This window comes from Mirounga leonina, unplaced genomic scaffold, assembly GCF_011800145.1.
Source record: "Mirounga leonina isolate KUSES-001 unplaced genomic scaffold, KU_Mleo_1.0 Mir_176, whole genome shotgun sequence".
Lineage (NCBI taxonomy): Eukaryota > Metazoa > Chordata > Mammalia > Carnivora > Phocidae > Mirounga > Mirounga leonina.
In genome coordinates this window covers 2,179,577-2,190,524 of record NW_023270454.1, presented here as the reverse complement: position 1 = coordinate 2,190,524, position 10,948 = coordinate 2,179,577, and the positions used below count along the sequence as shown (strand labels likewise).

The 10,948-nt window shown below is 44.1% G+C and overlaps 1 protein-coding gene across 4 annotated transcripts in view; it reads right to left on the bottom strand.

The window, feature by feature from the left end:
- Positions 1-9,324: 9,324 nt before the first annotated feature.
- XPO7 (exportin 7) overlaps positions 9,325-10,948 on the bottom strand; it is an 87,232-nt gene continuing 85,608 nt past the window's right edge. For 3 of the 4 annotated variants that reach the window (XM_035022503.1, XM_035022500.1, XM_035022502.1), the window contains exon 28: positions 9,325-10,936. In XM_035022503.1, the coding sequence (XP_034878394.1) occupies positions 10,843-10,936 (94 nt within the window). In that variant the 3' untranslated portion in view covers positions 9,325-10,842. The remainder of the gene's footprint in view (positions 10,937-10,948) is intronic. The other variant, XM_035022501.1, reaches the window with a different exon arrangement.

The window sequence follows — 10,948 nt, the reverse complement described above, 5'->3', positions numbered from 1 at the left end:
AGTCCAAGCCCCCGCGGGTACAGCGGCGCAGTCCCGGGGCCAGCGGAGCGGGGCGCTCGACGCTTAGGTCGCCCGGGCTGGAGCGGGAATGGGAGCCGCCCCGGCGGGCCCTTCGGGTGCTCTGGGAGCCCCGTCGGTGCCGTCGTGGTCCCGGCTGTCCCTCCCCTGGGCCGGGCCCTCTCGCCCGCCCGCCACCGCCTCCCGCGCTCCCGCCTCCTCCCAGCCCCACCTGAGCGCCGCCGCCCACTGCAGCCTGTTAGGGGGCTCGCGAAGGGGCAGCACGGGGGCGTCGACTCAGCCTTAAAGGAGAGGCCCTTCTTTCTCCATTCCGCTCTGCCATTCCTTCCTCCTCTCCCTGCCTCGGCGCACCTGGACGGCTTGTTAAAGCGCAGGGCCGGGTCCCATCTCCGCGGCGCGGGGCGGTGGAAGGCTGGGTGGGGCCAAGGTCATTTGCATTTCTAACAGGTTCCCAGGTGAAGTTGCTTGCCGCTGGTCCGGGACCAGGCCGTGAGCAGCACCTTCAGGACCACTGGGGCTTCACCAAGGCCTACTGGGTGAGACGGCCGAGCTTAGACTTGCCTCGCCACCCCATGGGAAGCCGCTTTAAGGCTTTTCCTGCTCGTCGCCGTCCTTCCTGCCCTTTCCCTACCCTCTAGGTGCGGGCCCTTTCCAAGGCCAGGAGGGCCGGTCCCTCAGGGTTAGGGTCCCCAGAGAAGAGCCCTGTTTCCAGAAGGATGATTTCTCCCATGGCCAAGAAGGGGTGGGAATGAGTTTGGTCACCAGAGAGGCTGCTGTGGCAGCTGGTGAGGAATACACCGTGGGACACACTTTATGAGGACCAGTCATTGAACAAACAGCCGTTCATAGGGCACAGGGCAGCTCTTAAATGTTTGTTTCGGTGGGGTAGGGGTAGTGAAGAGGAGGAGGCTTTCCAGTGACCACATCCCCTTCTGTCTCGCTCATGTGACATCTCTGAAGTCAGAAATAACTAGGGATCTCTCTGATTAAATTCTTTTCTTTCCCTCCCTCCCTTCTTCTCTCCTTCCTTCCCCTCTCCTTCCCCTCCCCTTCCTCCTCCCCTCTCCTTCTCCTGCCCTTTCTCCCCTCCTCTCCTCTCCCTCCTTCTCTCTTTCTTTCTCTTTCTCTCTTTCTTTTCTTTCTTTCTTTTTCTTTCTCTCTTTCATGAAGTATAGTTGATCTGATTGCATTTTTATCCTCCACTCCCATCCAGGAAACTTCTCACCTACATATAAGGTTCAATGCTTTTCAACAAAAGTACCAAGGTAATTCAATAGGGAAAAGATAGTCTTTTCCAAAAATAGTGCTATAGGAACTGACATATCTCTCTGGAACCTTGATTGGAGCTTCTGCTGTGCAGGAATCAGCTCCCCCCCCCCCCCTTTTTAACACATCAACTTTACTGAGAAATAATTTATGTACATAAATGCACTCGTTTAAAGTGTATAATTTGGGGTGCCTGGCTGGCTCAGTCAGTGGAGCAAGTGATTCTTGACCTCAGGGTTGTAGTTTCAAGCCCCACATTGGGTGTAGAGATTACTTATAAATAAAATCTTTTAAAAAGTGCATAATTTTGATGAATTTTGACAAATGTATATAGCTGGGTAGCCCCCACCACAGTCCAGTTATAATTTCCATCACTCTCCCAAGTTTTCTTGTTTCCCTTTGCAGTCAGAATCCTCACCCTAATGTCTAATTGGCACCAGGCAAGCACTTACCTATTCTGACACTGTGGATCATTATTGACTGTTCTAGAATTTCAAATAAGTAGAATCCTACAGGGTCTTTTCGTCTGCCCTCTTTTGTTGAACAAAATGTGTTGGAGGCTTATTTATCCATACCGTTACTTCTATCAGTAGTTTGTTCTGTTTATTGTTGAGTAGTATTCCACAATTTGTATACCCAGTCACCTGCTGGTCAGTTTTATGTGTCAACTTGACTAGGCTATCATACCCACTTACTCAATGAAACACTAATGAAGATGTGGCTGTGAAGGCACTTTGGAGAGGTGATTAACACCAATAATCAGCTGTCTTTATATAAAGATTACTCTCAGTAATACAGGTGGGCTTGATCCAATCAGCTGAAAGGCCTTAGGAGCAGAACTGAGGTTTCCCTGAAAAAGTTCTGCCTGTGGACTGCAGCTTCAGTTCCTGCCAGAGACCTTCCAGTTTGCTTTACCTGATGACCTGCGCTGCAGGTTTCAGACCTGTAGCTAGCCCTCATAACTGCATGAGCCAATTCCTTGTGATACGTCTCTGACTCATACACCCTTTGATGGATATTTGGGTAGTTTTTAGTTTTAGACATATATTATGAATAAAAATGCCATTAACATTAGAGAGCAAGTCTTTGTTCACATGGATATATGTTTTAGTTCTTCTTTGGTAAATACCTAGGAGTGGAATTGCTGGATCATTTTGTAAGCATATATTAAACTTTATATGAAACTGTAAAACTATTTTCCGAATTCCTGTACCATTTTGCATTTCTACCAGCAATGTATGAAAATTCCAGTGGCCATTCATCATCAACACTTGGCATTGTCAGTCTTCTTAATTTTAGCCATTCTAGCGGATGTATATAGTGACGTCTGTTTATTTGTATTTGTTTGATGACAAGTGATGTTGAGCATCTTTTCAAGTGTTTACTGGTCACTTGTGTATCTCCTTTTGCAAAATACCTGTTTAAATATTTTGTCCATTTAAAAATTGGTCTATTTTAGGTTATTGTTACTGAATTGTAGGGGTTCTTTATACACTTTGGATACCTGTGTTGGGTCATGTATATGCATTACAAAGGTTTTTTTATTCCTGCCTATGGCTTGTCTTTTCATTTCTTAAAATGGCATCTTTTGAAGAGCAGACATTTTAAAATTTGATGAAGTCCAATAAATTTTTTCCTTTTATGGCGCATGGCTTTGGTATTCGAAGAAATCTTTGCTTAACCCAAGGTCACGAAAGTTTTCTCCTAAATTTTCTTCTAGAAATCTTGTAGTTTGGACTTTTACTTTTACATCTGTGATCCATTTGAAGGTAATTTGTGTGTGTGGTGTTAGGTAAGGGTCGAGGTTCATTTCTTTTTTTCTTTCAAGTGGATCCCCAGTTACTCCAGCACCATTTTTGTAAAAGACTACCCTTTGTCTATTGAAATACCTTGGCACTCTTGTTGAGAATGAATTAAGCATGTACATATTGGTCTATTTCTGGAGTTTTTTTCTGTCCCATCGATCTGTCTGCCCTAGTGCCAACACTTCAGTACTGATTACTGTAGCGTTATGGTATATCTTGAAATCAGGTAGGGGAGCTCTCCAACTCCGTTCTTCTATTTCAAAAATGTTTTGGCTATTCTAGATTTTTTTTTGCATTTTCAAATGAATTTTAGAATCAGCTTGCCAGTTTCTACAAAAAAACTTTCTGGGATTTTTATTGGGACTTTGTTGAATGCATAGTTCAATTTAGGGAGAAAATGACATCACAATTTTGAGTCCAAACTATGAACATTTTATGATCTTTCCAGTTGTTTAAAGATTGTGCTCTGCAATGTTTTATAGATTTTAGTGTACAAGTTTGGCACATAGCTTGTTAAATTTATTCCTATGTATTTCATGTTTTTTGGATGCTAGAACAAATAGTATATATTTTGAAATTTCATCTTCTAATAGCTTATTTTTAGTATATAGAAATAGTTGGTTTTTTATACTGACCTTGTATTCTGTGATTTTGCTAAATTCGCTTATTAGTTCCAGTAGCTTTCTGAGCCCCAAATCGTGACATCTGTGAATAGTTTCACTTCTTTTTGATCTGTGAACCATTAATTAGTTAATTAATTAAGTGCCTATGTGCTCTGATTAGGACCTCAAGTACAATGTTAAATTGATGTGGTAAAGGAGGTACTCTTTCTTTGTTCTTGATTTTTAGGGGAACCGTTCAGTCTTTCATTATTACATTCTGTTGGTGGTAGGCTTTTCGTAGATGGCTTTTAATTGGTAAAGAATGTTTCCTTCTATTCCTAATTTGCTGAGAATTTTCATGTGTATTGAATCTTGTCACGTGCTTTTTCTTTATCTATCGAGATGATCAGCTTTTTCTCTTTCGTTTATACAGCTAATTACATTTACTGGTTTTCTGAATGTTTTAAACCAATCTTGCATTCTTAGGATCAATCCCATTTGGTCATGATGTATTATCCTTTTCATATATTCCTGGATTTAATTTGCTTATATTTTAAGATTTTTTGCGTTTATGAGGTCTATTAGTCTAAAGGCTTTTTTTTTTTTTTTTTCCTTTTAATGTCTTTGGTTTTGGTATCAAGGGAGATGTTTGTTCTATAAAATTACTGGGAAGTGTTCCTCCTTGTTTTCTGATGTTTTGTCCAAGAGCAGGGAAGTCTCCTTAGATCAGAGTTCCATTCAGGTTCACCAAGAGCTCTGCACTCATCCCCATACTGTTTCATGCTTCCTCTGCCTTGACTCAGCTGCTGCTCCATTCTAGAACCTGGGAATCCTACCAGAATCCTCTATCCTTTACTCTTTACATCCAAAGTCTGTTGATTCCAACCTCCACCCCCTATCTCTCTAGTCTTTCTCAACTCTCACCCAACAGTCCTTGTCTTGGGTCTTGGTTCAAATCCTCATTACCCACCAGCTGGTAGATCCAACAAAGATTGGTCATTAGCCTGCTTTGTAATGTAGCCTCTGGAAACTTGAGGCTTTTCGGATCAAATCCCAACCTCTGGTGCACCACCCCTCAGCCAGCAGACACGTACAGAGCTAGCTACACTTTTCCCTCCAGCCGTGCTATTTTTGCAACTTGTAGAAAGGTACAAGGTTTCATGCTTCGGTGTTTTTGCACTGTGAGTGTTCTTCCCTGCCTTCTTCCTAATGACTCGTTCTGCTAGGGCTCGACGTGGGGGAAGGAGGAGGCCCTCTTTCGCACTCCCAGGGTATACTGAGCCGCCAACGATCATCCTTTTCAGCCCGTTTGCCCACTCCAGAGTCCTTCCCAGCCAGGGACCAAGTCCTTGAACAGTGCCTCTATGATTACTACCGCGGACACTGGGTGTGAGGCCATGGCACGCGTGAACTCGAACCCCTACCGGGCACACGGCTGGGTGGGGGTCCAGGGGCCGCCGTAGCCCAACTCCACCTTCCCCAAGAACGATCCCTCCAGCCCCGGCGCCCAGGGCTCGAGAACGCAGTCAGGAGTCACGACTGCGCTTGCGCAGGGCAGCGGAGGCGGAGCGAACGGTGGCGCCGAGGAGACGCGCCGGCAGAGAGGACCTACGTGCGCAGACGCGACGGGGACGGAAGGAACGCGCGGAACCTTTTCCGGGGCGCGGCGGTTTGTTGGCGGCAGAAGTGGGGGGTCGGGAGTGAACTCTACCGTTTTCCTTCGCGAGATCAGGGAGCTGTCAGCAGCTTCTGCTCTTTTCCTTTCAGTAGAGGCTTGTGGCGACGTTTGCGTTTAGCTCGCCCACACCAGGCAGCCGGGGGCCCTGTCTGCTGGGCCTTCACCCAAATTAGTCCAACTACTTTCTCTTCACGGTCCCCTTACCATCTGGTCCCCGCTCGTAAGGAGCACATTTTGGTTGTTGAGGCGGGGAGAGTGAGGATTAGGAGTATCTCAAATAAACCCGAGTAGGCTGTAAGACTCGGGACAGGGACAATAGGGAGCGACTTCAGAGAGGGAATGGGGTTCTACTTTGGGTCTTTAAAAGGGTAGATGGGCAAAGGGCATGGAAATTTAGACTGAGAAGAGATGGTTGTGCAGACGGGGGAAAGACGAGGTAGGATGTGGAGGCAGAGATGGCAGTGGCAGATGTGTAGTTGAATGGAAGGGCTCTGCTGCACGTTTGTAGTCTGGTTGGCAAAGTTGGTAACTTGATTTGCTTTGTGGCACCTATCCCAGACTGCCAGGTGTTAAAGGGTGGGGCATGGGCTTTCTGAGAAATAAAAACGATAATGGTCTGCTATACTCTTAAAAGTGGTTTCATTTTCATTGATTTTCCAGTTGAGTTAGTTCAGCTTCTAGAGTTTGCTTTACCTTCATTGCACAGTATAATGAGTCTTTAAGAGCTGAGGAGAGCTTGGGTTTTCTGGCTTTGAGAATACTACTCTTAAATTCGCCCACCCTTTTACAATATCAGACTCTGTATAGTGGCCCCTCTGAGCTTCAGATAAGGAGTCAGTTTTTTTTCCTGAGTTTGGTTGTCCTTCAAACCTTGAATTCAGACATGCCTGGACTTGATTTGTTACCCAGTAGCAAGGGTTAGGAGATTCCCCACTGGTCACTCTTCAGTCTTTTGTAACTGATAATGGGGTGGTTTGGCCCATTAGGTGATGCTGTATGCTTAAGTCTATTATGAAGTCTGTCTTCATGATTATCAGTTAAAAATATAATTGTATGGTGCTTGTGTAAGTGTTTTAAGTACTGTTCACTATGTTTTGGAGTCAGTTTGTACTGTTGAGGGATTTTATGCCGAAGAGTGGAAATGAATTTGCCTTGCCGATGTTTTTTGCTTGTGAGTTTCCTTTTCTGTTGCTGACCATCAAAAAGGTATTTGTCCTGAAGTGGATACTAAGTATTTGATGAATGAACAGACAGCAGCAGTCAGGCTGCCGTGAAGACCATAAGGGTTTTTTGGGGAAGGGGGATAATAGTCTAAGCTTGATCCCATCCTCCATTCTACTCCTACGATGTCCCATTGTCTGGCAGCTGATTTGTTTAGTTGACCCACTGCTCCTGAAATACACCAAAGTGGCTGACCAGTGAATTCCAGGGGATCTAAAAAATGCAAAATAGATGTAATGGACCCAGGAGAAAAGTACAAGAGGCGAGAATTCTAAGACCTAAGACATTACCTAGCACTTAATTGGCAGTTGTATTAATTATGGTTGGTATGTACATTTTTATCCTTTCAATTTTTTTTTTGAAATATCTAAAGTAGGACTTTAAAAGTCACAACCATTTACATTTTTCAAGGCCTTATTATCAGACTTATGGCTTTTGCAGGTTCCCTGTAATTATCTTTGCTTTTCTTTTTTGCTTTGGCACTTTGGCGCATTAGAAAACAACTTAGGTGTGTTTGTAGATCTAGCCAAAAATCTTGGGTGGGGGGAGGGCTGGCTGGTGGCAAATAGGATACAGAGAGGTGCTTTGGCTCTCTACACTCAATTCCTCTTACCTCATGACCGTGAATATTTTTGGAAGGTGGTCTGTGTCTGCACGTGGTTGAAATTTCATAAGGTGCTAGAACATTTTTCCACTTGGGTGGAAAAAAAGAACACAAGTTCTTAAGAAAAGTTCATGTTTGCAGAATATAAAACTCTTATTTCTTAGTAGGTTGTCACTTGTCATTAGAAAATTAACAATTGGGTGAAAGTCATTACTTCTTAAAATCTAAAAATGTAAAAATTTGACCCTTGGCCAAATTCTTCTTCCTCTGATTTATACTTTACTGGGAATAAATAACCCTTATTTGGGCAGAGTCAACAAAAAAACACGTACATCCATAATACAATTTAGTAATCTGCCACAAAGACTTCAGGTGTTTTGTCAACGTAAGGTACAGTCTGTGTCAGGAAACACTGTGTAAAGACACTTGACTTGATAACCATAGTGCCCAGGATAGCCTAGAAACTAATAAACTCATGTTTTAACTGAATAAAACCTCCACATGACTTCTTGGCAGAAACCAATGTTTAAAGATAACTGGTTTTTTAAAGGATGGATCATGTTACATTGCTGATAATTTGACCAGAAAAAATTTTCCTACTTGGCTGTTTTTTGGGTGCCCCTTCTTTTAACTGCCAAGAAAGGAACACCTTCACTGTTTAAAAAGTTTGATGTGGTTGTGGAAGATTTTAACTATGGTGGTTTGTCATGACTGGACTGCACTTAGGGTTGCAACGAGGAGGCCACCATCTATGGTGAGTTTCTTGCCTCTGAAATTTTTTTTTTGTGTAAGGGAAAGGAGGGGCCTGGGGTTTTGCTGATCAAGCAGCATCTCAAGATAGTTGGGGGGAGAGGGGTTCTTCAAGTACCCGTGAGAAAGTTGTTTACAATTTTATCTTATTTACTACAGAATTAGAATTCCAGGTCACTGGGGCATGTGACTGGAGTGCTTTGCCTATTAATGAAGCCTGACCATTTTATATTTCTCTTAGGCTTAAAGACAGACTTGGCTAAGATGAATCAATTCTACTTGCCTTCTAGCCCTGAGAATACAAATGTTTGCCTTCAAAATAACTTAGGATCAAGATAGTCCGCAGGACACTGAAACAGCAAAGAAAAGGTATCAGGATATCTAGATAAGGTGGGCAAGAGAGGCATCTAGGGGCTCCTTGGTAGCTCAGTCCGTTGAGTGCTGACTCCTGGTTTTGGCTCAGGTTGTGATCTCATGCGAGTTCAGCAGGGAGTCTGCTGGAAGTTTCTCTCCCTCTGCCCCTTCCCCCACTTGTGCACACTCTAAGGTGAATAAATCAATCTTTTTTTTTTTTTTTTTTTAAGTAGCACTCTAGAGCCTGTGATTCACTGGATATAAATCTACATTAAGATACAGACACAGATACAATGTTCCTGGCAATTAAGTTCTCTTATGTCTAGGTACTACATAGTATGGGGATGACAAATAGTCCTCATTAACTATAGTGTTCTTCATTTGAGAATTCTGGCCCATGAGGCCTGCAAAGTGGTGCAAGGGAGAGAACTTATCCTTGAGCTTGTCAGGGTCTCACGAGTGAAGCCCAGCCCTCGTTAAGAGGGCAGAGGTCAGAAAATGAACAAAGGGGCGCTGGGGTGGCTCAGTCATTTGAGCGTCAGACTCTTGATTTTGGCTCAGTTCATGATCTCAGGGTCCTGGGATGGAGCCCCACGTCACAATGCCCGCTCAGTGGGGAGTCTGCTTATCTCCCTCTCCTCTGGCCCCTCCCCCTGCTCACCTGTGTGCTCTCTCTTAAATAAATAAATCTTAAAAAAAAAAAAAGGAACATTAACAAAACTGGGCTTTCTGCAATTATTACTTCTCTGCTGGTTGCCATGTTATTACCTAGAAGAGGCAGCCCAGTGGCTTCACCTTTCTACCTGTGGCCAGCAGCACTGTATATCTATCTGTATAGATCTGTCTCAACTAAAACAATCATATTTGTAAAAGAAATCGAGTCAGACTTAGTTGAATGAGAAGCTAATTTTACAAGGGCGAGAGGCACCTGTCATCCACTGGCTTTTACGAATGCATGTTTCAAACATCTTTGTGTGTTTAGAGTGAGACATGTCCCTATAGACACACTAGACTTGATTGCTGAAGCCAGGTCAGTAGAAACCATTGAAGTTTATTGGCGGTCACAATGCTTACACTGTATGCAGCAAACACCCTTACAAGTCTATCCGCAACCTGATCACGCAAGAAAGGATTCACCACACAGTCGCCAGAGGAGAAGGAAAAAAAAAAATTAACAGGCTTGTTTTTAGGGGCAGAGGAGAGAAATAAAGATAAAACCTAATTGATGATGAGTGTCCCATGGGCAAGAGCTGAACTAGAGATGCGTACAACTAGCGGCAGCAATTGTGGAAAAAGTACAAGGCAAATAGCTTTCTCCATTAATTTTCTTCTGTAGGTTAATTTTTTTTTAATATTCAAAACATTTATTATGGTTTTCATTTTATAAAAATGTATATTTTTAAAGGGGTGGGAGATTGTTAAATACTTCATGCTAGGCAGACCTTGTTATTAAGAACCCCTCCACTGTAGTAACTTCCTCCAGTTCATACATTCACGAGTGCAGGGTACATATATAAATATCCACGCGCACACATCCACACACACTGCCTCAAGGGCTGGGGAAGACTCAAAGTTACGGGCCACGCAACTGGGCCTCTGGTGGACTCATCCAAATCGCTCACCAGGAGAGCAGCTGGCTCAATTCCTTCTCTCTGGTCTCTACCTTTACAGAGACCGAGAACCCTAAATCATAGAATTACATCTGACTTGTAAAAGCAAGAGGCATCTGTCTGAGGATGAGGATAAGCAAAGTGGGAAAAAGGATGAAGCTAGAACACCAAACACTTTTAGCTGGAGTTGTCTGTCACTGCAAGAGGCCGAGGGACCTAGGGCAGCATCTATGGTTGAAGGGGAAGGATGGTGCTCCACATGGCTTAGAGTTCCTAATAACAAGGGTAATACAGTAACAGGAAGTGATAATTTTGGGGGCAAGGAAAGGGCAATAAGAAAAAATATACATTTGGAATTTTTACTTTTTTTTTTTTTGCCTCTCTACACTGTGTCACTAAATATATCTCTGCACGTTCACACATCCTCGTCCAGTAAAGCTTCAGGCCACCAGAATACACATTTTTTCCTCACTCGCATACACAACCCCTCACATCAGCATTGGTGCACTAGACTCTGTAAAAATTTTTCAGTCACACTTTTTGTTTTTAAACTTGAGTCAATATAAACCTTGTTCAAAATGTTATGAAAAAATGTACATGTTTATACAAGGCAGGTTGTGGCAGGACACTGGGGATTCCCCCCCCCCGCCCCCTGGGGTGGCCCCAGGAGGAGGGGCTGGAGTCTCACACATTTGTGTCTCTATCTCCTCCCACCACCCTTCCCACCCAACCCCCAGGAACCAGCAGCGCCCTGCCCCCTAGTGAGTGCACTCACACCCCTATTCCCTGGGGAAGTAGCCAGGTGACTCTGCCATTTTCCCCATACCCCTGGAGGAGGGAGCCAGGGTCAGCCAGGCCCTCTCCCTTGTAATTGTTTGCCCCTCTGGGCCAGACCAAAGGGCGCTGCTCTGTACAGGTAGAGTCCAAGGAGGTGTCAGCTCATCATATCATTGCTATTCACGCCATAAGTGGAATTCTTCATCGAGTCGTTGACTTCTCGACGAAATGCCGACAGGTTCTGGGTGAACCTGCAGAGGGGA